Below are 25,459 nucleotides of genomic sequence, written 5' to 3'. Positions count from 1 at the left end.
TTATTATTATTATTATTTTGTGCGTGTTTAATCAATGCTCCTTTAGTTTATTGAATTTTGTTTTATTTTTCTCTTGTCGATTGTACCTTGTTTAAGGTTGTATCAACCCCTGTTTTGTTGTTGTCGTCAAGTCTGTTGATCGTCTGACTGTTTGTGTTTTTTTTGTTTTTTGTTTTAAAGGATCATGTTTTGTTGCACATTTTGTATTGTACTGTTTTCTATTTGTCATTGTCTGTCTCGGACCCACTCTAAAACAAGATGGCACATCTCAAGGGGTTTGTCCCAATAAATAAATTTCTTCAATATCTTCATCTGACCCAGAAGTTTGGAAAGGGCCAAAAAAATCCCTCAACATCAACGAACAGAGCATGATGTTTCTGTTTAGTGAGTTTACCATGCTCTTTTAAGGAGATCCACCAATCTGTGACATCACAAATTGAGCGAATCTCATGCCCTTTTATTTCAGCCGTTACAAAAAAAGTAGCAATTTATTCTGAACACAATAATTTATTCTTCATTTCTGCAAAATGCTGAGTTGAATTCTGAGCATTTTGTTCTGATTCCCGTTAAAGCCTAATCACAGTTGTGGCCAACAAACAAAGCGTGCACATGTCTGTGCCTGCTGTGTGTTTTCCATGAGTCAGAGCGGGGCACCATCCGGGCACAGGGATGCCAACGTCCAAAAGCTCTCTCCATCTGTCACCAACGTCCAGTCCTGGTGGTCAGCTCTCCTTTCCTTTATGTGTCTGTTTCTTTGTCTGCATGAGCAACACAACGAAACAGGAAAATTCAAGATGAGGAAACAATAACGTGACATTATTTAAATTTCATGAAAAGAGATGACATTTACAAACAATGTCCTGTTGATTTGAAGCACTTATGAAATTAATTATTAGTATAAACAGCCTTTTTTAAAGACACACATGGCTTGATTTAACAAAACAAAGACACATATTAAGTTATTCCTTGAACAGTTCTGTGCTTATGAAAAATGTGCTTTACTTATGGCTTTCATTCTCCTCAAACTTTGTACTTCATCTTCCCGGTCTTGCTGATGACACAGATATGCTGAAGGAGGAAGAAGTGGGAGAAAGGAAAAATGAGCTTGTGTAACTTCAATGTTCAGTCTTGTCCACATCTGATGATGGCAAAATATTTGTTTAAGACCACCCTGTACTTTGGGAAATTCCAGCATGTCCTGCAGATTTCATTATAAGTGTCTTCTATTGTATGAAGAGATGAAACCAGCATTAATTTCAAAGCACAAGTTAAGGTTTCCTACAAAGATATGACACATTCATTAATCCAAATTTGGACATCCCAGGGGTTCAACTCATATTTCTTGAGTGGGATGCAGACAGATAAGAGGGGAAGCTTTAACTCTGCCTGATAATGGGATCCTAACCTCCACATTCCACAGGTCGACCTCTTTCAAAGTTTCGTAATGAATACCACCCCCCTCAAACATGCAGACACACACATTCATACAGTACGTACTGTGCATGCTGCATACACACCTCTATGAAAACACAGAGGCACACACACACACACACATACAGAAAAAATGGGAGTCAGCTTCGGCTTAGAGTTTCACATGAGTCAGAGGTAAATCTTAGGTCATGCCTTTCCCGATAAAAGTTTAAAAAGTTCGTAAAAGTTTGTATTTACTTATTTCAGAGTTGTAATAAGATGTCAGAGAACAGAGATTAGATTCAGAGTTTGTAGACGAGTGAGCTGAAGTGGTTAAAAGTGCAACATCACCACTAACTCCTGCTGATTTAGCAGTTTGTTGTTGGAGAGTTACTGAACTGAAACTTAATTTTGCAGCAAAATGTTGATTATAATACTGAAATTCAGCAGTGACCTAGTTTGGAATGACTGATTGATGCACATAATGGAAACAAGTGGTCATTTATATTTAAATGTAGATGTATTTTAGTTATCAATACTAGTTTAAAGCTCCTGGGAGAAACCTTCTGTTTGGGTTGATGTTGGCGCCCCCTGTGGACAAAGCGGCACCTCTAAAATCTTTGCTAATTGTGTTCTGTACATGTGTAGGTCCAGCTTTCTTACAAAAAATCTGATTATACTGTCTGAATCAGGAAACATTTTCTGTGGAAATCGCAAAATAAGGTGCCTTCAATCACTTCGTCTGACACCTACCCCCTCACAGTGTGTACAGGCATTGGAAATTACAATATAGAGGTTGTTAGTTTTATCCTTGATGGTTTTGATTGCTTTTGTAGATCATAAAGAGACATCACTGTTAATTTCAATCTGTTTCATAAGCAGACAGAAACTACTCACAGGAGCTTTAATCTTCTAACTCATGACAAAGAAAACATGTATATCTGGAAATTTATCTTGGATTCTAATAAACGTTTGATGTGGTTCTGTAAAGAGACTGGGCCAGGGGCGCTGGTGGCCTAGCGGTCTAAGCGCCCCACGTACAGAGGCTACAGTCCTCGTCGCAGGGGTCGCCGGTTAGATTCCCGATCGGTCGACAATTTCCTGCATGTCTTCCCCCTCTCTCCACTCCCCACATTTCCTGTCTCTCTTTCTCTCTTTCAATAAAAAGTAAAGGCAAAAAGGCAAACCAAAAAAAAAAAATATATATATATATATATATACTGTATATATAAAAAAGAGACTGGACCAATTCTGATTCCATGACTAGAAGTCCGTATGTGAATGTTCGGGTCTTGATGCAGAGTTTTGTACTTGGCTGCATTCATATAAATGTTCCTCAGGCAGGGAGGATACCTGTGTGGTGAGTTTAGGTTTCAGAGAGCAGAGTGCATCTCTTTGATTTACTGTGTTTACCTCCCCGCCCCCCTGTCCCTTTCATCTCTTTCTCTAAGCTCTTTGAAAGGTCATGAGCGGTGTGCAGCGGCCGACTCACCTCCAGGTCCCGAAAGTATTCATTGTAGTCCAGGGCATAACCGACGACGAAGCGATTTGGGATTTCAAATCCAACATCTGTCAGCGCAAACAAAGACAAGAATGTCAGAGAGTGATGGGAGGAAATGCTTTCAGTCTTTGGGGTAAAGTGAGTGACAGTTTTCACAGTTGGACAAGAATACAGCCGACAGCCTCAACCAGTAGAGGTAGAAAAGAGAAGACATACAGTATATATGGGTCCTGAAAGGGAAACTAATGAAAAAGTGTTTAATATCTGCGCTCTTTCTGACACGTTGGAGGATTAGGGCCACATGAAGTAAAGTTTTAAAAAATTAACTTAAGACTTACCTTTTTAATCTGACTTTTAAGTAGCAGTATTTTATTTTTAGTCCTGGGCTTTATTATTAGAATTGTTTTAACAACATTTATTTATTTATGTATTTATTTATTTATCTGTTTATTTCTTGTATTTATCTGATATTGTTAACTTTAACTGATTTTTACTTTTGCTTTCTACCCTTACTATTTTTATTTTATTTTATTTCTAAGTATTTTTATGATTATTCATTTTCTTATTTTACACATCTTGGTCGTTTTCTGTCTCTCTGTTCTTTTGTGGAGCACTTTGCTTGTACATATGAAAGGTGCTATGTAAATAAAGTTGAGTTGAGATGAGTTAAAGAAGAAAAAATATAAAATTTTGATACAAAAGTTGTAATTTACTAATATAAAGTTGGAGGATTAGGGAAGCCAGTTGTGCTTCCACAACACTGTAATGCAAAGACACACTGAGACACACTGAGACACACTGAGACACACTGAGACACACTGAGACACCTATATTAGCCATACAGACTCTGATACGAACAGTACAATACAAAGGACTACCTCAAAACTTGCACATTGTACATTGCACATTCAATTGCACTATGACAGAACTACTCAATCAGTCCATGCACAATATTTATATTTGTATTTATATTTTTATATTTATTACTGTTGTCTTCCTTTTTAATTGTGTGTTCTTTGTGGCTTTATACGGGACCTGAGAATCAAAATTTTTGTACCTTATCATGTGACAGCTTGTGTTGGTATGACAATAAAAAAACAAAAATTAAAATTACAAAGTAAGTATGAAGGTGTAGTAATGACAGAGCTCTGCAGCAGAAACCAGATAAAACAAATTGTCATATTTCAACAGTGAAAGAAATTACTGGTCACCCTTTTCTTGACCCTCCTTAACACAAAAAGCCATCCGTCCTACAATCGAACCTCAGCTCTGCTGTTTTCAATCAGCACTTTCATTCTTTCAGTTTGGTTTTCCAGCACTGATTTGAAAAAGCTTATCATGCCAGAAAGCATTCTTGCAGATAAACACAGTATAAAACATCTTAAAATGTAGGACGACCCTGCTAAGAAACTCCTTTGGCTTTAAAAAAAACACTGGAAAAACATTCTATGACTAACACATGAGATGAAGTGTGATAAAAGCTCAGATTCACTTACAGTCAGTCAGACTCTCTGCCATGTTTGGGACTCTCTTCACCAGCAGACTGAAACACATGAAAACAGAGTTAATAAAAAGTGGTACAGCTCAGAAATCACTAAGATATGTGACTCATCTGTAACATTTGAAAAGAATTTGAACATGTTTCCTGATCCGACATGGACCTGACATCCATGCAACATGCAAACAAATGTAACAGAGAGATAAGATAAACTGTCAGCATGAAACATGCACGAGGAAAGATGTTTATCTGGTTCCTGTGATCTTGGGGAAAGGAGGAACAGCCCACGGACACCAGATAGCGACTGTGGACGAGTGATATCTTCCCTCCGTGCTCGTCACATGCTTGGCATTTCCCCTGATAGGGAAATCACAGACGGCTGAGAGGCTGGCTCACCCTGCGACCTTGACCATCTTGGGTTCAAAGGTCTCCACATGCTTCAGAAGGGCCTTCATGGTCTTTCCTGTGTCCACTATGGCCTGAGGGGAGGGAAGAGCAAAGGAAGAGAGATGAGGAGGGAGGGACGAGGGACTTTTTGACTGCAGAGTGCTTTGAAAGAGGAGAAAAATGGATGCCAGACATGCAGATAGTCGGATAGGAAACTTAAATTTGTACCTAAACAATGGCAAGCAGAACATTTCATCACTTTGACCATGTTTGTTCCACATCAATTGTTGCTTTGTGCAGAGTTTAGACCACAATTGAAAGTGGAAGTTTGTGGCCACAAGATTTACAAGGCCACTCTCTTGAGAACCATGAAGTTAAAACCATTGTCATACTGCAACATGACCCAAAAACGAAAAGACATTATCCTTTTTGTGCTTTTGTACACCAAAGTAAAGAAAAACTAGAATCACAATGGCTTCTAAGTCAAGAGGAGTGCAAACAAAACATGTCAGAGGCATCAGACGAGGTGGAAAATTTGAATGAAATGCAAGAAACTAGAGAGCAAGCAGAGCAGATGTAGCAAAGACTCACCTCAACAATGAGCACGCTCTTTGTATCATGTAACAAAGAAGAAGACACAAATGAGTGAAGCACCACCTCTGAGTTTTAACACTGTTCAAATAAAGACTGTTTCTGTGACAAGTACATTCCTCACAGATCTCCTCCATGGCAACAACATTGGCTGTATCTGAAACACAAACACAGTCGACTCATTGTCTCCCTCGCTCTGATCAACATCTGTGTCTACATGAAGCAAAAGTCACTTCTAAGTGTCCGGGTGTTACACACTTTCCCCGCCGCAGCGTTTCAAATGACTCCTTGTTCCCTCTCTAGCTGTGTGAGGCTCTTTGTGAGCGCGGTGGAGAGTATCTATGGTTTGGGGAGAGTGATCGCAGAGAATGCAGGCAGCCGGCCAAACGTTCCCTCGGTCTACACCTGAACACTGTTACACAACACTCAGAACAGAGAGTGGAAAGGAAACACAGAATACTCAAATATATCGGACCTGTCTTGCTGCATGCTATAACTTTAAGGACGCTATACAGACAGATGGGAAAGTAAGGTTCATTAGATGTTATGCTCGCTGTGCGGAGGATCATTGGTTTGGAGTTTAAAGTTCTTGTCGGATCACTGGATCGTTTCTTTTGATTCCTGTTGCTTGATCAATCACTCCTGACTCTGGCAAAAAAGTCATAGGCTGCTTTCATACTGATTTGGCCAGAATTCAGTAAGTAGTATGTGATCAAGATCTGTCGGATAGAAAACTTAAAATTTTAGCTAAACTTTTAAAATGCATGCAAGCAGAACATTTCCTCACTTTGACCATGTTTGTTCCACATCAATTCTTGCTTTTTGCAGAGTTTAAACCATAATTGAAAGTGGAAGTTTGTGGCCACAAGATTTACAAGGCCACTCTCTTGAGAACATGAAGTTAATAACCATTGTCATACTGCAACATGACCCAAAAACGAAAAGACATTATCCTTTTTGTGCTTTTGTTTACCAAAGACAAGAAAGACTAGAATCCGACTGCAAAATCTGCAGTATGCCAAAACTACCTGGATGTCGTGCTGATTCGGGAAAATTTCTCAGTATGCAGTGGACCAGTCTCCCTCGTGACTGTTTCCCACAATGCACAGCGCTAATGTGAACGCTACATATTTTTTCTTCTGTTTTGATGGGGGGCACTTTGTATTAGGTGCTGTGAATATTATTAAATTCCATATTAACCACTTCTTAACTTTTGGATGATAAAAGAAGCAGTTTCGTGATCAGCTTGGCTGTTGTTAACTTCCACTTTCCAAAACCAGAAATCAAGCGACGCCTGACCCAGCATACTGCAAAGCAGATCCAACAGGATGAGTATTTACTAGTTTACAATTATAGTCTACCATTGGAGTAGCTCTGCGAGGCTTTAAAATTGGCCAATGATTGTATATTATAATGCATTAACCCCCCCCCCCCCCCCCCCCCCCCAATACTATTTGGATATATGACTGATATGATTGCTGTGCTTTAAGCTATGCTACTAGCATGGCTAAGAATAGTTTAAAGCTCCTGTGACAGAAAGAGCTGTTTCATCCAAGCACCAATAATCCATTCTTCAGACTGCCTGAGTTACATTCAAAATACTTGGATTAACATAATTAACAGTTTGGATTAAGATATTTTATAGTTACAGAATTATGAATGTGACCTGTAAGAGATCCAGTTTGAGTTGCTCCACACTCATACAGCCATCTACCTAAAGCTGAGACTCAATCATGTTCAGGTAAGCAAGGCCTTCAAACAGAGATGACTTATATTTTGAAATAACAGTACATCTTCTGGGAGGAGAAATATCTCCACCAAGTGAAGGATTGCAACAAGAGCGCTGACTTATGTAACACAAAGTGAAGTGATTCATGTTTTCTGTGCAGCGTGGTGGTGGTGAGCCATTCCTATTTTTTACCTTTTCACCTGCAGAAATGCATCCTCGCTTCAACATATCCCACTTCAGGGAAATCAATATCACTCTTTTCTTTCTTTTCATATTTGCATTCAGCTGATTGGAGTTGTTAATCTTAATAAATAATGATAATAATGTAGTGAGGAGTGATTATTCCTCAGGGTCCCTTGAGTCCTCCTGAGCTCTGCAGGGATGGACCGTATGTAAATCTGTGTGGTAGGAACATTTCTTATCCTGTTTCATCACCAGAATAAACTGCTTTAAAACTCTGTGCACAGAGAGGAGAGCTGTGGGGAAAAAGCTCCAAACATATTCTTGTGCAAGGGAAGGTTTGCTGCCATGAAAACATGTTTAACACAGTTTCTCATAACAATTAAAGAATTTAACGACGTAATACACAGCTATAAAGTTGTCATACTTTCTAAAAATCCAGTTATCTCATAGCAGCAGGTGCATGAATTAATACTGATGTTGTGACAGCTCCCTCTTGAGGTAAAGGTAGTTTCTCTTTAATAAAACAGAGAGTAGAGCCAGTTAAACCCTCAATCTACAAAACTTAGAGGGAATCTATCTCACACCCACCTTTCCTCGCAGGAAAGACAGATCCTGACTTCCTATGATGTGCAGCTCTTCTGTTGATTGGTCGTTCTGGAGAAGGGAAAATGACATTAAAGATAATTCATACTAATAAATTACTTGATTTAATTTTATTTAATTTTAAATGTTTTAAGAAATATGTTTTAAATTATTGTATTCCTTTAGAGGATTTTTTTGTCTTTTAAAATATGTTTTATTGCTTTATCTTGACTTGTGTGATTTTATAATAACAATAACAATACTACTACTACTACTACTACTACTACTACTAATAATAATAATAATAATAACTTTCTTTATATAGCTCTTTTAAAAAAAAATTACAAAGCACTTTAAAAACATTTTTTAAAAAGCAGTAATTAAGAACATATCATTATTACCAGCAGTAGTAATAACACAAGCATCAAGCAATAAACCATTAAAATCAATAAAAAGCAAGTCTAAAATAGTGAGTTTGTAAAAGTGACTTAAAAGACGACAGTGTGTTAGCTTCCTGGATATCCTACCGGAGGATCTGAGGTGACATGAAGACTCGTAGGGAGTCAAGAAGTCAGCAATGTAGTCTGGAGCTGACCCCCTACGAGCTTCAAAAGTCAACACCATCATTTTAAAATCAAATTCTAAAATGGACTGGGGGGCAGTGAAGCAGTTTTAAAATGGGTGTGATGTGTTCTCTCCTGCTGGACCTGGATTTTATGAATTGCCTGCTAAATACAATTATTATTATTATTATACTACTTTCTATCAGCCGCCCTTTATTATTGAGCTAGAAAACCATGGTATTTGTGGTTTAGAAATGCTGCGATAACAGAGTTTGACCAGTAGAGGGAGCTCTCAGAGGGAGCTCTCACTGAATAGTCAACAACCACTCAGCACTGTCTGCATCACAAGGAGCAGGACATTACAGTCAAGCAGACAGATTTACCTAATAAGAGTGTTTTAAAAATGTTAAATAATAGCAAGTATTTTGAATAACTCCACTTGTCAAAGAAAGCAGCCTGGTTGGCCTTTATGAAAAGTTAGAATAATGCAAAGTTAGTAAACAAGTGTTAAAGGTCTATTTCCAGTGACTTTTCCCAAAATCAGCATCCAAGAAATAAACATCATTCAGGCTCTATTAAAGATGCAGCTGTTGAAAGTTTTGTCCTTTTTTTGTACAGCAGCATCACTTACTTTTTGAACTTTGGCTCCTCCCCCAAGCAAGATTCTTTTGTATGAAATTCAGATTATTCTTTCAGTTTCAGAAATTAAAATGCATGCCCTGTCAGATGGAGACATATTTAATGAATCTGTGGTGCAGTTTAAGAGTGTTAAATCTGCTGCATTAATGAAGGACAAAATCAAAAAATAGGGAATCACTTCACAAAGACTCTGAGTGTACAGTATTACCCCCAACATGAATAAAAGTCAGGCTCAGTTCTGCTCTTTTGTAATGGAGCGCTGAGCTTTGAGGATCGACGGGCTTTGAAGTGAGATTCTCTGGGCCACAGAGGCATCACCGGGATAAGAGGAGCAGTGACAGGGACAAAACCCCAGCCCTGGGGGGAGGTCACATGACTCCATCATGACCTGGGAGATTGACTAACAGAGTCATCACTCACACGTACTCTGGAGTGGTGATGACTGACCCCTGCAAACCTAACATGTTGTTTGTTGACATCCAAATGAACAATGTTTTTATGCTCTTATACAGCGTTGTTACTTTTTTAGACCCTTTATAAAGTTATACTGAATGATTTATATTCATGTATTCATACCCTGCAGGTAGAGTTTGGTCATTTTATAAAGTCTGATTGATTGATGGATTGATTTAAAAGGTAGTTAAACCTGTGTGAAAGTGAAATCTTAAAGGAGAAAGTGTGAGTCATCCCCTGTTTTACAAAGGGGGAGAAGAAATATGACTACATGCAGAGAATGCAAATCACATCATTGTGATGTACTGTCTGCAGAAACACACTCAGGAATAAGAATTGAGTATGGTTACCAGTCAAAACTTTGGACAAAACTTCTCATTCAATGTTTTTTTGAAGTTATTTTCATTATTTGAAACACTATAGATTAATACCAAAGACATCAACACTATGAAAGATCATATATGGAATTATTTAATGAACAAAAAAATGTTAAACAAAGCAGAATATGTTTTATATTCTAGATTCTGTAAAGTAGCCTCCTTTTTCCTTCATGACAGCTTTGCACACTCTTGGTATTCTCTCAGTCTGCTTCATGAAGTGGTCTCCTGGAATGGTTTCTAATTAACATGAGCCTTGTCAAGAGTTCATTAGTAGAATGACTTGCCTTCTTAATGTGTTTGAGATCATCAGTTGTGTTGTTCAGAGGTAGGGTTAGTACACAATGGATAGCCCTATATGACTACTGTTGTAATCCAGATTATGGTAAAACCAGATTATTTCATAGTTTTGATGTCCTCAGTATTAATCTACAATGTTGGAAATAATAAAAAATAAATGAAAACATTGAATGAGAAGGTGTGTGTCCAAACTTTTGACTGGTACTCTGTGTTCCAGGCATCACAAGTAGTTTGTCAGCAGCACCATGAATCAGTGGAGTTTGTTTATGAGCTGAGCTCTGGACTGATCAGTCGTCCTTCATGTGTTCTGCCTGAGTGGGCTTTTTATGCAAAACAGGAACAACAGTGACATCTGGTGGATCAGCTGAAAGTCAGCTTGTCATGATGAAGAATGGGAGGGTGTTGGGCTGAATATAAGAGGAACTTTTATTAGAGATAAATCTGACATTTTTTATCATCCATATGATAAAAAGAAAATTAAAGAAGAATGCTTATCATAAATACTGAAAGTCTTGGACTGAAAGAAGCGCTTGTTTTTTATCACTCCTAAAATAAAAAGTATAATTCACTGACATGCTGGACATATTAATGAAGCAGCAAATTCTCATAAATGTTAGGTATTCTGCTTTAAGAGTGTCATGAAACAATGAATAAAGCTTACATTTACAGTTTAATCATGTGTTTTACAACTGATTTCAGCACCACCTGATCGATTTGAAGAAAGAAAGATTCTTTTCTTTTAACAAACTGAGTTTTAATGAATATTTGAACCAATTTCTCTTTCTTTCTTGATCTTATATTGATATGAAAGCTTATGTTTGCTTCATGACACATTTCTTAAAATGCTGTTAATGTTGCTGTTTTGTTTTAAACTCTATGAAGCACTTTGAATTGTTCTTTGCATGAATGGTGCGTTATCAATAACAGCAAAATGAAGCCAACTTCAGTATTTTGAGGGCGTGTTCTGATTATATTTTCAGTGTGTCAGAAAGTGAGGGGTGAGTGAGCAGATAAAAAACGTACAACAAAGCTTCCTTGCTGGATTTCATTTAGGGATTTTGCAGGTTGTTATGAACTTGGCAGTCTAGAGTGCCATTAAAATGACAGGGCATGCAATCAGTAATTTTACATTGGAGCAGAGGGACATGATATCTAAACTGAAATAACATCCCATATAAAGCTCACTTGCTTGCATCTGAACTTGTCTGTGAATGTATGCACGGTCTGGGTAGACTTTAAAAACCGGACCACCCCCCCCTTTGGGATTAAAATTAGGTCACCATTGTCTGAATTTGAACAAGTGTACCTACCAGGTAGCTCTTCAGACGGATGAACTCCACCCTTGTCTCCAGGTACTTGTTGGAGTTTCGCCCGAGTACCTTAATGAACTCCACCAGGTCTGCGCAGAACTTGTACCCTCCCTTCAGGACACACAGCACCATGATGTTACTGTCCCCAAAGTCATCCATGATGTATCGAGCCAGACGCTCGATCCTGCAGGACAGAGGATTACTCAAACCCAGACACAAATATGCCGGAACGAGGAAGTAAATGACGTTTCAGGAGTGTTAATGTGTGTTTTTACCTGTTCATGATTACACCGTGAGGAATGTAAACACTCTCTATGTCTTCATGATAGTGCTCAGGGTATGTGAAGAGGTCCAGACTGTAACCAGGCCAGTCATCTTTGATCTAGGACAGACAGTAATGTAGAAGATTTAACCTCTCAGGTATGAAATACTCAAATATAAGGTTGTGTACTTGAGTACATATACCTTGGTAGGCTACTGCCTGCATGCTTACTGCATGTTCAAGACCTGTTTAACGCTGCTTAATGTACTGATGCATGCTTCACTTCATAAGTCATATGCTTCTGTACATTCCTGCATGGATGCCTCTTTTAATATTAGCCTAATGCTACTTCCTGTTTGCCTGGAATGCTTTGTTTTTGGTTCCATGTTTGTCTTGCACGCTTCATGCATTTTATGTCCCTTGCCACTTTGCCACTTTCTCAAAGACTGTTCTGTTATCTCTTTGTGTCGTTTGTTCGTCATTTTGAATCAAACGTGTTATTTGTACTCTAATTATTGTATTTTTTTCTGCCACATTTTTGTTTAATCTTGTTCCCCGCTTGACCACCATAGAGTCTAGAGCCTTCAGCCAGTCTGACCCCTGACTCTGGAACTACCTCCCAGCAGAAATCCATAACATTGACTCTCTTTCCATTTTCAAACCCTGTCTCAAAACACATCTTTTAAAACTGACATACTCACACTGATTACACCTTTTCACTGCACTGCATCTTATCCTGCAGGTTAACAGTCTAAGAAATTTTGGGAATAGCCACAGCCGTCATGACAACAAATTTACCCCTCCTAAACTTCTCTGTGGTTAAATTGTCAGTGAAGTAAACAGCCCTTAGCATCCTTAATCCTAAACCTCAAACATGTTGTTATTTCCATTGTTCATGATTTCCTTCTAGGTATAAAATAATAGAAACCTCAAAGGTGTTTCAAAAGCTGCTTAGTGGTACAATTAATCAAAAAAGGACCTTGAGGAATTCAGTCAGAGGAAAACAAGCATGTTATCTTCTTACAGCAGCTCTACTTCTATAGCTGAGCAAGTTATCACCAAGCAGGAATTGTTATCAGGTGATGTGGGAGTATACATGAGATATACATTGGTAATGATCTTTGGGTTGAACTTACCACGATTCCTCTTTTCATCCCTGTGTTGTCCATTTGAAGGAAGTGATCTGAAGTGGGGTGAAGATTCAGGATGGGTCAGTAGTGACTGTAAGTGAGAAACACAAATAGTTCACTGTAGAGAATAAACACAGTAATGAAGGTTTGATGTCTTCCTGTAAAGAATAGAAAGGCAGGATAAAGATAAGAGAAGCCAAAACAGGTGAAGGTTGAATATCCAAAAGCAGTTATTGCCAAAAAGCACAACTTACCAATATACTGCCTCCCTTTCAGACACCGTTCAAAAACACAAAGAGGAACAAAAGACAGTCAAAAGACATCCAGAGAAGTCCCATCCCTGCCCGCCCGGGCTGTGGGATCATGCTCAAGTCATTTGCGTGAAACAGGACAGCGTTGTTTATGAGCCGTGCTGAAGAATTAAGGGGATAATCAACCTCATGTGATGGGATGCAGGCTGGTGACGGAATCACAAGCCACAGACGGAGAATGGGACAAAATGAACAGGAAATGTCTGAGTTTCTAAGCAGTCAGTTTTATTCAGTCTGAATGAGGCTGATTTTACAGAGTAGTAGAGCATCAACAGAAAACTGCTTTCAAATGAGGTGAGTGTTTGTAAGGAGGGAAGGTGGAAGGAGCACTGGAAAAAATGCTCATCCAAAAGAGAAAAAAAACTTATTTCAAGGTACTTTTACTTTTACCATGAAATAAGCAAAAAAAATTGCTTGGTAAGATTTCTTAAAATAAGACGTAATATTTAGAAATCTGTGATCTTGAAATTAGCTGGGAAAACTTTAAAACTTTAAGCAATATTTTATCTGTATTTTAAAGCTTAGTGTCTCAGAATAAGCCAGGAATGCTAACAATTAGTATTTTTTCATTCAAATTTTTTTTTTGCAATAATACATTTCATGTCAGCTTCTTCATTTGAGATATATCAACTTAATTTGAGTTGTATTATAGCGGTACTTCTCTAGGTTTAAGACCATCTTGTACTTGAAATAAGATTACAAAGTTTAATTTGAGCATTTTGAGATATAATGTCTTCTCATAGTGAGCTGGATAAACTAATATTCAGTCATGTTGTTTTTTAGGATAAGCCAGCTATGCTCTAAAGGAGGTGTTTCATTGTGTGCATGTAGTTTGAGGATGGATATTTTTATCTGATTTAGAAGGAACAGTGCCTGAAGACTGTAACCCACCATTAAAAACAACTTTTCTTTCTTTCTTTCTTTCTTTCTTTCTTTCTTTCTTTCTTTCTTTCTTTCTTTCTTTCTTTTATCAATGGAGCTGTTTTCTGATAGATTCTCCAATTATATGCATTTACTTAAATCAAGTAAAGTGTTCATCTTAAATCAAGATTATCCATCTTCTACAAATAAGATCTCAGCTTGAAAATGTATGAGATGTAAAATAAACCTTGTTTCTTCCTAATTACAACTCAAAACAAGATCATTTCAAGATTGTTTGACCTAACAAGATATTTAGGATGTCTTAAAACAAGTCCATCTATCTTGCTCAAATGTTACTTGTTAAGTAAATGTATCTTAAATCAAGTGGGAGAAGACATTTTGACAAAAAATGACAATTTCACTTGGTAAGATTTTGAGTTTTTGCAGTGCAACCATAGCGTTTAAAGTGTGAGTTTGAGTCTTTTGTACATCAAAGTTAGCTAAAGATCTTAAGATTGTTTGAATCTAAATGCAAGATACTGTCTTGCCATTTTCCCCAAAACTTTTATATTTGATTTTAAGTGAATTATTAATTTGTATTTTAATCGAATTATTCCTCAACTCAATAATGTGAAAGATCACACAGTGGTTATCTGACTTTTTCCACCTAGCATTAACATCCTGAAGCAGCCAGGTTTTGATGGCAGCAGTTGTTCAGGGCCCTGGCTCTAAATTACAACTCAAAACAAGATAATTTCAAGATTGTTTGACTTAACAAGATATTTAAGATGTATCGTCTTAAAACAAGTCCCTCTATCTCGCTCAAATGTTACTTGTTAAGTAAATGTATCTTAAATCAAGTGGGATAAGACATGTTGACTAAAAATGACACAATTTCACTTTGTAAGATTTTGAGTTCTTGCAGTGAGGGTGTGAAAGCTCAAATATTTCCCTTTAAAAGTTTTGCTTAAAAACAGATTTATTTAACATCCTATTTCTTGGGTATGTAGATGGTCTTGAACCTCTCGACGAGGCTGATGTCATTCTCCAGCTGCTTCATCTTTGCTTCCAGGCGCTCCTTATGCGCTTTCTTCGTCATGGTTTCAATGACGAGCGAGAGGCACTGGTAGTCGTGATGCAGCACATTCAAGTTCTTCCTCAAGCCCTGGAGAGGGGACACAAAGAAGGAAACTCGTCACTGTCGCAGTGGAGACAGCGTGCTGAAGTTACTGCCAGGATTTAAGGCTCTTATGCGGCGGTATTTTCTGTTCTAGGCCTGTTGAAAAATGTAAAGAGGAGACTTCTTTGTGCAATCGAAACAACAACGAAGCAACTAGAGGCATTATATGAGCACTGATATAGAGTACAGGTCTATATTACATGCTCAGACACCCTTTTTAAACAAATGAAAATACTTTAAAACTTAACAAAATTGTCAAATTCCCTCCCTGTTCTCCTTCAGCTGTTCCAGATGTCCATACGATCCCCTGCTAATTGAGAGAAAAAGCCTCGCCGTCGCACAGTCATGTGTTTGTGTACCTCGAGGATGTTCAGTCGCTCTTCCTCAGACAGCTGCTTCATGGCTCCCTGCTCCCTCTGTTCTTTCACAAAGTTTCTTAACTCCTCCTGAGCCCTCTTCTCGTCTTCATTACGATGCTGCAGGTACTCAGGTACCTCTCCATAATCCTGAAAACAGAAACTGGAAACTTTAGACTCTTGTTGCCATCGTATGTGTAGCTGATGTTACTGTGTCGATAAGTAGGCTACCTTTTTCTTGATGTACTTAGGAAGGAGCCCTGAATTCTCAAGGGGCTGCTTGTGTCCCTTGCTGGTGTCTACACAGGTAGGCCTGGGCCTCATTGGGACAGCTGTGGCTGTCTTTATGAAGTCTCTCTTGGTCTGAAGGCCCATAAGTGGCTGATCCGTCCTCGCAGGAACAGGTGGTTTCCTTGCAGTGCAGGAATGAGCCTCTTTAAAAGACCGTGCTTCTGAAAAACACGAGATACAAGTGTTAAATTAACACCACCTCTCCTCAAAGATGTACATGTTGTTCTGTTACGACAGACGGACTCACTTTCAGGTTGTTTGGACTCTTTTGAATGCTTCTTGAGGTATTTGTCCGGGGACGGCACTTCTGCTTTTGCTGGTCCCATCGTCCTTGTGGTATCTTTGGTAGATTTGTTTTCAAGAATGACAGTCGACCTAAACTTGGACATATACCTTCACAGGCAGCACATTGGAGAAGAGTCAACCCATCAAAACTTCTTTTTTTTTTGTCATTTATTGATAAGCCAAAATAAAATATAAAAATACAGACAGTTTTAGATTGGTGATCTCACCAAAATCCTATACCTATTTTATAATCTGAAACAATAAGCAATATTCCTAAATTACTACCTGATTCTGTTTAAATCAACCGATTTGGAAGCACATTTTAAATCTGTATCAAACTAAGTTGGAAGTAATCATTGTTTATTTTGTCTTGTTACCATTTTTGCTTAACCAACCAATTCCCTAGTCCAGGGGTTCCCAAACTTTTCAGCCCTCGACTCCCAAAATATAGGTGCCAAAGACTCGCGACCCCCACTGTACCTCAAAGTGATTTAATGTGGCTTCATTCAGCTGGTCTGCAGAAAATGAGCCTACCTATATGAGCATGTGTCTGTGTTTCCTGTGCCGTTATGAATTAACCTACTGCTACTGATGCTTTTGATAATTAACTGGTCACTAACCCTAAACTTAGGAGTCATCTGGCAACAAAGAAAGGCAGAAAAATCATTACATTTTATATTTTCAAGGTTTTATTTCAAGTTTAGCTACTATTCTTGTCGATATTTTTTACTATAATGGGTAAAATGTACTATTTTTAGATCACTTTTGTCATTCAATTTGTTTTTGTATTTTTTCAGTATTTCTTTGTTCAACAGAAGTTAACAAATTGTATATAAGTAATACAAAAACAACAAAGAGAAGAAAAAATAATAAATACAAATAAATATAAAAATAATAATAATAAACAAATAATAATAATTAACAATACAAACAAAAAGGAAGATAAACATAAGAAAAGAAGGTATATAAACAAAAATTAATAATAACAATAATAAATATGTTTAAATAACTGCTCTAGTCAACCCATAATAATGCTAACTAGTTGCTAAAGCTAGGACAACCTCAAAAAAGCTTCATATTTAATCTTTTTTTTACATGTTAACATACCTGGGAGGTTTCTGAGTCACAACCTCTTCCCTGGGTAAAAGATTGTAGACACTTTCAGGGGGATAAATAAACCCAGACATGATGAAGGACTTCAGAGAGGCGACGGACCCTTGAGACTCAAAGCTGGATTTGTTTGATACTAGCTGGCTGCCTGGCAACAACAGGAGCGAATGATGCATTTACGGACGGTCGTAAAGCACACATTTCAGAATCAGAATCAGAATCAGCTTTATTGGCCAAGTATGCTTGAACACACAAGGAATTTGACTTTAGTAAACTGTGCTCTCTTTGTACAAAGGCATAAGAATAAGACCTACAAATAATAATAAAAAAAAAATATAATAACAATAACATTAGCTATAAATACAAAAGAACAACAAATAGGCTTGACTAATATGTACAGGCTAAAATAATATGATAAAGTGCAGTGGTGAGTTGCAGAGGTAGTTTTTGCATTATAAAAATAGTAGTTAAGTAATACAAAAAATAGAAATATGGAATTCTGCTTGGAGAATTGTTGCATTGTGTATTTACATGTATATTTACAGAGAGTATTGATCCAACAGGTATGACACTGTTATGGTTTAGTGTTCATCAGAGTGACAGCCTGGGGGAAGAAACTGTTCTTAAGCACAGTGATCTGTAGCGCCTGCCGGAGGAGGGGAGTTTGAAGAATTTGTGTCCAGGGTGTGAGGGGTCAGCGGTGATGCTACCTGCCCGTTTCCTGGCCCGGGACCGGTACAAGTCCTGGATGGGGGGCAGGTCGACACCGATGATTTTTTTCAGATTTTTTCAATTAACTGAGTCGCGTTTATATAAAGTTGTCAGATTAAGTCTTGATTTTAATGTTACATTTTTTAAATATGTATCCAATGCGGCCTGATCTCTGCATTTTATGAGCTCAACTCAACTCAACTTTATTTATATAGCACCTTTCATGCGTATAAACATGCAGCCCAAAGAAGTTCACAAAATAACAGAGACAGAAAACAACAGCAATGGTAAAATTAAAAAAGGCATGATTATAAATTAAATACTTAAAAATATGTTAAAATAAAATCAACACAGTAAAATCAATAAGATGAGTAAGAGTGGAAAGAAAAGTTAAAAATAAGGTAGCGTTGACAAGATCAGATGAATACAGGGAATAAACTAGATAAATAAATAAATAATTAAGTAAGATAAATAAATGTTAAAGCAATGATTAAAATAATAATAAAATAATAATGCAGTCCAGGGCTAAAAATAAATTACTCCAAATCAAAAGCTAGATTTAAAAAAAGGTATGTCTTAAATTTACTTTTAAAAACACCCAGAGAAAAGTCCCCGCTGTCACCCAAAATAAACTTGAACAACAACAGCAACAATTTAAAAAAAAAAAGAGTCACGATATATTTTATTATCCTTTTTTTTTCCTGAATGAAAAATGATCGAAATTGACATTAAACTGGAATGAAAATCTTAACGTAAATCGGACTTCCGGAACTAGGAAAAACAACTTTCAGACAGCTCTTGAACGCAGCACAGGGGTCATCAGTGTAAACAGGTTTCTTAATGATAAAACAACAACACAGCTAAAACCATTCACTGCTGTGTGTTATTATAAACTGTGAAATGTTTGACTTCACATCAGAATACATTATTTTAAGAACACATCGTCAGTTTTGGCTGCAGGAATTTGGCGAACATTTACTAATTTTGTCCCTCCGTGCTGACCGTAGGAGTTTGTTTTGACTTCAGAGTGCTCTTCACGTTGAGCATGCGGAGCTAGACTGTACTTTGCCCATTGCATTAAAGCATGCAATCAGTCTTGACCCTACTAAAACATTATTACTGGACGTGCAGTACGGGAATTGTGTATCAAACGTGAGTGTCTCGATCTTGAACGATCACCTAATTACAGTTCTTGATAAGGGGTCATGTTATCTAGGCTACTGTCTTGGCTTTGAAGCACGTGTAATACACAGTGTAATACAAAGTGTCTCCGCTGGCTTTTCTTCAAAGTCATAATTATGTCAAAGGTGTCACTGCTAGGGTTGGAAACTTTCCATGGGAATTTATGGGAATAAACCAGGAACTAAATTGAAGGTTGGCTCTTAATAGGGAACTTAAATATAGTTGGGGAAAATATATTTTAGCATAATCCTGACTAAAACAATCAGATTTCATGCAAGTACAGTTGAATATCTATGCTATTCCTCAATCACATGCACATTGCACACTGCTTGCTGCAGGGTTATTGTACGGTGGCCCTGAAGGACAAAACACATTTACAAAAGATGAAACACTTTTACAAAGTTGGAGAAAAATTTACATTTTTGAAAACAAATTTACATTTAAGAAAAAAAAATTACAAAATCAAAACACTTTTACCAAGTCCAAAACAAATTTATATTTAAGAAAACAAAATTACAAAATCAAAAAACAATTTTACCAAGGCTAAAACAAATTTATCATTTAAGAAAACAAATTTACAATATCAAAAAACACTTTTACAAGCGATGAGACAATTTTACAAACGACGGAAAACTTTTACCATTTCTGAAACAAATTTACATTTATTTTTAACGGAAAGGGAATGTACCAAACACCGGAAGAGATCCGGGAGTGATCGAGTGAGGGGTCATTTGGATGGAGAGAAACCAAACGGAGCAACGTTTGGTACTGGTACTCCGTTTGGTACTGGTACTCCGTTTGGTACGGGATCTCTTCCGGTGTTTGGTACATTCCCTTTCCGTTAAAAATGAATGTAAATAATTTTCAGAAATGGTAAAAGTGTTCTGTCGTTTGTAAAATTGTCTCATCGCTTGTAAATGTGTTTTTTTGATTTTGTAAATTTGTTTTCTTAAATGAACCTTTGTTTTGGCCTTGATAAAAGTGTTTTGATTTTGTAATTTTGTTTTATAAAATGTAAAAATGTTTTCCAATATGTAAATTCGTCTCCAACTTTGTAAAAGTGTTTCATCTTTTGTAAATTTGTTTTGTCCTTCAGGGCCACCGTACTATTGACACCACACCCCCTACATGCACTGTGCATTCCTCCATCACATGCACAGATGATTTCTAGAATCCTGCAAAGGCTAGGCTTGAGAAGCTTGAGGGAAGATGCTTTTTTATTTGCATGTTGAATGGGACTTTGTTGGAGGGAGAGGTGCTCTTTGCATTTAACATTTTGAATGGGACTTTGTTGGGATTGCATTTTTGTTAGTTTTTGAATGGGTTGGGTCGGGGGGATGAGGAATATTTAATTCAACATTCATGTTTTTGTTCTTCAATGAAATAATTGACTGTTCAATTTAATATTAACACTTGAAAAAGTTCTACTGACAATAAATCTGTTTTAATTGTATTATTTTGAATGGATGTCTGCTTATAACAAAACAACTATTTATGCTTTGATATGATACCTTTCCATTAAATTACCCTCAATTCCCATTAATTCCAATGGAAAGTTTCCAATTTGGAATATTTCCAAAACTCCCCAGCTTAACTTCCCATGGAAATGTTCCACCCCTTTGCAACCCTAGTCAATGCATTCAATGCCCTATTTTTTACATTCATCTCTTTCCACAGGAGAGCTATCATCAGACTTCTCCATGGGTTTACTGAGTGTTGGTCAGCTTGCGTTGAGAGCTGTCAGATGCAACTTAAGTCCCTTTGCAAAACCCAAATCATGGCTGTCCACCAAAGCCTCCCAGCTGGGGAACAAGAACATCCTGCTCATGGGTGCTCCTGGAGCTGGGAAGACCACCGTGGGCAGGATAGTGGCTCACAGATTGGGACTCCCTGCCATTGACGTGGATGATGATATCTTAGAGATAACATGGCAGATGCCTGTCGCTACTAAGCTGGCTGCAGTTGGTGGTGATCGATTCCTAGAGGAGGAAGGCCGAGCTCTGTGTAACTTCTCTGCTTCCGGATGTGTTGTCTCCCTCACAGGCTCCAACCCTCTTCACTCTGCTGCAATGCAGCATATCACAGAATCCGGACTGGTTGTCTACCTTGACGTGGACAGTGAGGACATCATACAGAGGCTAACCAGGATGAAGGTGAACAGGATTGTGGGTCAGGAGACGGGGGTGTCCATGAGAGACATTCTGCTTTACAGGAAGCAGTTTTATGAGAAGTGGGTGGATGTGAGGGTGCTGTGTGGGATGGGGGACACGGTGGAAGAGGTGGCTGAGAAGGTCCTGAAGGCTGTAGAGAGATATCAGAACCACGCTGAGGAAAGCTACGTGTCAACGAGGAGTGATGAATCATCCAATCACAAATCGTACTTTAGTGATGTGGTAATTGAGGGCCTTGCCACAGATGGAGGCCTCTATGTTCCCAAGAATGGTTTCCCACACATGAGTGTTTGTGAGTGGCTCAGACTTGTAGACTTTTCATACCCAGAGAGAGCATTAGTGTTACTAGAAAAGTGCATCCACCCGTTGGAAATTTCTGCTTCTGATTTAAGGAAAATGATCTTCAAAGCATACGGGTCGAACTTCTCAAGTGAGGCAGTAGCACCTGTGAAACATCTCATGAATAATCAGTACGTCCAGGAGCTTTTCCACGGCCCGACAGCCTCATTTAAAGACCTCGCCTTGCAGCTCATGCCACAGCTGTTTGCCTACTGCCTCCCTCAAATGTGTAACTACCTCATTCTGGTGGCAACGTCAGGCGACACAGGGAGTGCAGTGCTCAGTGGTTTTAATGGGCTCGCTGGCGCAGACAGACACAGGACTGGGGTGCTGGTGTTCTTCCCAGAAGAAGGTGTGAGTGAGATCCAGAAGCTTCAGATGACGAGCTACAGGGAGGGAAACGTCAGAGCTGTCAGCGTTCACTCAGACTTCGACTTCTGCCAGAGATCCATAAAGAGGATGTTCGGAGAGTCTGGGCTGACTGGGCACCTCGCTGTGGAGTACGGGACGGTCCTCAGCACTGCCAACTCCATCAACTGGGCTCGGCTGCTGCCACAGGTGGGTAGATCAGCAAGTCGACTTTTTACTTTCAGTGTTACTATTGACATGAATGATGGGTGTGCTTTATTCAAGTATCCCATTCAGCCTCGACCATCACACTGAAGCAGCTCAATAGAATTCAGCCATTAAATGCTTTATTATGTATACTCTAATATCCTTCTGCAACATGTAAAATATGTGTTTTGTGAAAAGGGCTTTCAAATAAATGAGTCTAGAAATGGTTTGCATACAAAATATAATGCAGAGAAATTTTAAGCAATAAAGCTGATGTCTTTAAAACAGTTAATTCTACTCAATGGATCACAGTCCTAAGATTTTGAGTCACTATATAATAGCAAACATAAAAACACAAAGGCAAAGATCTCAGATGTCATAAGAAAAAACAACCCAAAAGTTTATATATAAATATATATATATATATATATTCCCCCAGTCATAAACCCCTTACTTCTGATATGATGTGGGTCAATTTCATTTAATCTGATACACAGTATATTAACTGTATTTTTTTTTCTTTTTTGGTCCAGTGAAAATATTTTAGGGCCTGTCTCCACTAATAGCGTTTTTTGGGGGCTGTTTTTTGCTCCTATTGTCTACATAAAACCAATGTACTTGGTGATTCCAGTACTCCGCGTCTTGATCACTAAAGCATGGGTCATCTTTTTCTTTTTTCACTATGCTCACACCTCCCTCTGTAAAAAAGAAAAAAAAACAGCCATCACTTCTCCATCAGCTATCAATCAAATCAATGAGGAGTGAGACTTCTGATATACACTTTGACAGCAACAATGGAGGAGGTCCTTATTGGGAGAATCTTTTCCTATTCATTTTTTCAAGCTACAATTTCAAGGTCTAGACTTTGTAATGCTACAACACCATTTCTGATAATCAGTTTTCTGTTTTCTTGGTAAAATTCCACCCGATAAAAGCAAATATGTAGCATACAGTGTTTTCAAACAGACACATAGCAGTTACTTCTGAGGGAAACTGGAATGCAGTAGGACAGCTTTCATAACCTAGCTACAGTCAGTGCTGGTGAGAAGCCCTCTGAAATTGAGGTTGTGGGCAATGCTGATGAAATAAATGTTGTTAGTGGACACAGGCCCTTAATAATTAAAAAATGTTCCCCCATCACACTAAATCCTTTTTTACAGTCAAGTTTCTCTTAAAAACTTGTTAGGGTCATTCAAATCTCCATATTTGCAGAAACTACTGAGGGCACCTCCCTTTGTTTCAGGTTGTTTATTGTCTTAAGAAAAATGTTGATAGATGAAATGACTACTTATGAAATCTAGACGTGAAGATTTTTGCACCAGATATTCATTTCTGGAGCGTCAGTTTGGCCTAGGGGCTAAATCGCATTTATTTTCTTGTCTCATGTTTTTCATCGTACAGAATAACTCAGTTCAGTTCACTTTTCTCCTCCTCCAGGTGGTCTATCACTCCTCAGCCTATCTGGATCTGTGCAGAGATGGAGTCATAAAGTTTGGGGAGCCCATCGATGTTTGTATCCCCACTGGTAACTTTGGTAACGCCATGTCAGCTGTGTACGCCAAGCAGATGGGCATCCCGATAAGAAAAGTCATCTGCGCGTCCAATCACAACTGCATCATCACAGACTTCATCACCACAGGAGAGTACGACCTCCGAGGGCGGCCTCTGATCTCCTCTCACTCTCCTGCTATAGATATCCTGAAATCCTCCAACCTGGAGCGGTTCCTGCATCACGTCTCACACGGAGACGGCCTTCTTGTCAGGGATCTGTTCTCTCGTTTGGACCGAGAACAGCACTTCCAGGTTCCTGAGCCTCTTCTCAGCAGGATGCAGCAGGAGGTGCAGGCCGGCTGGTGCTCCGAGGACGACTGCTTGGCCGCCATACGGAGCGTTCACACTCAGACGGGCTACGTCATGGACACACATACTGCCGTGGCTAAAGTGGTGGCGGACAGACTGCAGGACGGCTCATGCCCCGTGGTGATCTGCTCCACCGCGCACTACGGGAAGTTCGCCCCCGCTGTGTTCAAAGCCTTACAAATCCAGAATATTCCAGAGGATCCCGTGGAGCAGCTGAGGACGCTCGCATCGACCGCGAAGAGACCCGAAATACACGGACACATGGTGAAACGCCTGCTGGAGAGCGGCGTGAGAGGACACACGGTGTGTCAGGCAGAGTACAGTGTGCTGGTGGATGAGGTGGAGGCCATGATACAGGACTCCTTCCTGAAAGTTATGTAGGATTATTTTAAGTCTATCCTAATTTATAAGGATGTAAGATAACACTCAACCCACGACTGGATAAGAATCCCGATATATGGTTCACGATACGACTCACTCACGATTCTCTAACGATTTTCAAGAAAACTGGATTGAACTCAAAATTTAAATAACTATTATTTTATTTCAATTCTCAGATATCGACAGTTGCAATATATATTTTTTCTCTTATATTTCTTTGTAAACAAAGTAATCCTTTTTCATTTTTAAGGTGTGTTGTAACTCAAATAAAACCACTGCACACTTTTTTTCAGTACCTTGCAAAAAAACTAAAAATGACCGTACAGAAAAACCTTGCTGGAAAATTTCAGGACAATTATAAAGAAATTGAAAGTGAACGATTCCCAAATGAAAGTATTAAATATTAAAACAAATAAGGTAGATGTCTTTAAATTAGGGATGTAAATTTCAAGTATTCTCCTTGATCAATCTTTGGAAATGTTAATGATGAAAAAAAAAAAAAAGTAAACATTTTCCATGTCAAAAAGAATGCCAAATCAATCAATCAATCAATCAGACTTTATTTATAAAGCGCTTGTCATACAGTGACATTGTAACACAAAGTGCTGTAGATAAAAACAACCTAAAATAGAATAAATTAAGAAAAAGATCCCACCCCACAATAATAATAAAAACAATAAAAATAAAATAAATAAATAAATAAAAATAAATTTGGTAAATAAAAAAAAAAAAAAAGATGTTGCTTAACAAACTGAGGAAACGCTCTCATGATATCTTAATGAGGAAACACTGGAGGTAAAATAAGATGTTAAAACTCAACACAGGAAATTAAAATCACCAAAATAAAATACATATCTAAGATAATAAACACTACCAAATGCGTTTTTTCCCCCTAAATCAAATTTTCCTTCACGACACAGTGTATATAACTGACGGTATTAAACAGCTACG

The 25,459-nt window shown here is 38.2% G+C and overlaps 3 protein-coding genes across 5 annotated transcripts; 1 reads left to right on the top strand and 2 right to left on the bottom strand.

Moving 5' to 3' along the window:
• Positions 1–487: 487 nt before the first annotated feature.
• Positions 488–13,275, bottom strand: prtfdc1a (phosphoribosyl transferase domain containing 1a). 3 transcript variants are annotated; one of them, XM_034706549.1, is made up of 12 exons: positions 13,170–13,275; positions 12,922–13,006; positions 11,799–11,905; positions 11,524–11,707; positions 7,888–7,953; positions 5,512–5,544; positions 5,388–5,405; positions 4,806–4,888; positions 4,408–4,454; positions 2,903–2,979; positions 1,003–1,068; positions 488–758 (listed from the first exon to the last, which is right to left on the bottom strand). In XM_034706549.1, the coding sequence occupies exons 2-11, from the start codon at positions 12,952–12,954 to the stop codon at positions 1,021–1,023; spliced, it is 696 nt and encodes a 231-aa protein (XP_034562440.1). In that variant the 5' UTR covers positions 12,955–13,006; positions 13,170–13,275; the 3' UTR covers positions 488–758; positions 1,003–1,020. The 3 variants fall into 3 exon arrangements, with proteins under 3 accessions (XP_034562440.1, XP_034562441.1, XP_034562442.1); XM_034706550.1 differs by lacking the exon at positions 5,512–5,544; XM_034706551.1 differs by lacking the exons at positions 5,512–5,544; positions 7,888–7,953.
• Positions 13,276–15,048: 1,773 nt separating this feature from the next.
• On the bottom strand, positions 15,049–17,466 carry enkur (enkurin, TRPC channel interacting protein). The gene is made up of 5 exons (XM_034706506.1): positions 17,307–17,466; positions 16,162–16,307; positions 15,855–16,075; positions 15,627–15,773; positions 15,049–15,252 (listed from the first exon to the last, which is right to left on the bottom strand). The coding sequence occupies exons 1-5, from the start codon at positions 17,384–17,386 to the stop codon at positions 15,079–15,081; spliced, it is 768 nt and encodes a 255-aa protein (XP_034562397.1). The 5' UTR covers positions 17,387–17,466; the 3' UTR covers positions 15,049–15,078.
• A 1,373-nt stretch (positions 17,467–18,839) lies between these two features.
• On the top strand, positions 18,840–25,168 carry LOC117829054 (threonine synthase-like 1). The gene is made up of 3 exons (XM_034706577.1): positions 18,840–19,172; positions 20,880–22,270; positions 23,705–25,168. The coding sequence occupies exons 2-3, from the start codon at positions 20,903–20,905 to the stop codon at positions 24,506–24,508; spliced, it is 2,172 nt and encodes a 723-aa protein (XP_034562468.1). The 5' UTR covers positions 18,840–19,172; positions 20,880–20,902; the 3' UTR covers positions 24,509–25,168.
• The last annotated feature ends 291 nt before the right edge of the window (positions 25,169–25,459 follow it).

Source organism: Notolabrus celidotus, chromosome 17 (genome assembly GCF_009762535.1).
Source record: "Notolabrus celidotus isolate fNotCel1 chromosome 17, fNotCel1.pri, whole genome shotgun sequence".
NCBI classification, from domain to species: domain Eukaryota; kingdom Metazoa; phylum Chordata; class Actinopteri; order Labriformes; family Labridae; genus Notolabrus; species Notolabrus celidotus.
The sequence above is the reverse complement of the archived record's forward strand: the minus strand, read 5'-3'. Positions and strand labels throughout refer to the sequence as shown.

What these genes read in the sequence shown, in the direction of transcription:
- prtfdc1a (XM_034706549.1), bottom strand. Translation starts at nt 12,954, where the DNA reads ATGGACAACACAGGGATGAAAAGAGGAATCGTG. An exon ending in AAGATGGTCAAGGTCGCAGG is followed by an intron (nt 4,455 to 4,805) that starts GTGAGCCAGCCT and finishes CATGTGTTTCAG; the next exon opens with TCTGCTGGTGAAGAGAGTCC. An exon ending in AATACTTTCGGGACCTGGAG is followed by an intron (nt 1,069 to 2,902) that starts GTGAGTCGGCCG and finishes TTCCTCCTTCAG; the next exon opens with CATATCTGTGTCATCAGCAA.
- enkur (XM_034706506.1), bottom strand. Translation starts at nt 17,386, where the DNA reads ATGTCTGGGTTTATTTATCCCCCTGAAAGTGTCTACAATCTTTTACCC. An exon ending in AGAGTCCAAACAACCTGAAA is followed by an intron (nt 16,076 to 16,161) that starts GTGAGTCCGTCT and finishes CGTGTTTTTCAG; the next exon opens with AAGCACGGTCTTTTAAAGAG. An exon ending in AGCGACTGAACATCCTCGAG is followed by an intron (nt 15,253 to 15,626) that starts GTACACAAACAC and finishes TCCCCTCTCCAG; the next exon opens with GGCTTGAGGAAGAACTTGAA.
- LOC117829054 (XM_034706577.1), top strand. Translation starts at nt 20,903, where the DNA reads ATGGGTTTACTGAGTGTTGGTCAGCTTGCGTTGAGAGCTGTCAGATGC. An exon ending in GGGCTCGGCTGCTGCCACAG is followed by an intron (nt 22,271 to 23,704) that starts GTGGGTAGATCA and finishes CTCCTCCTCCAG; the next exon opens with GTGGTCTATCACTCCTCAGC.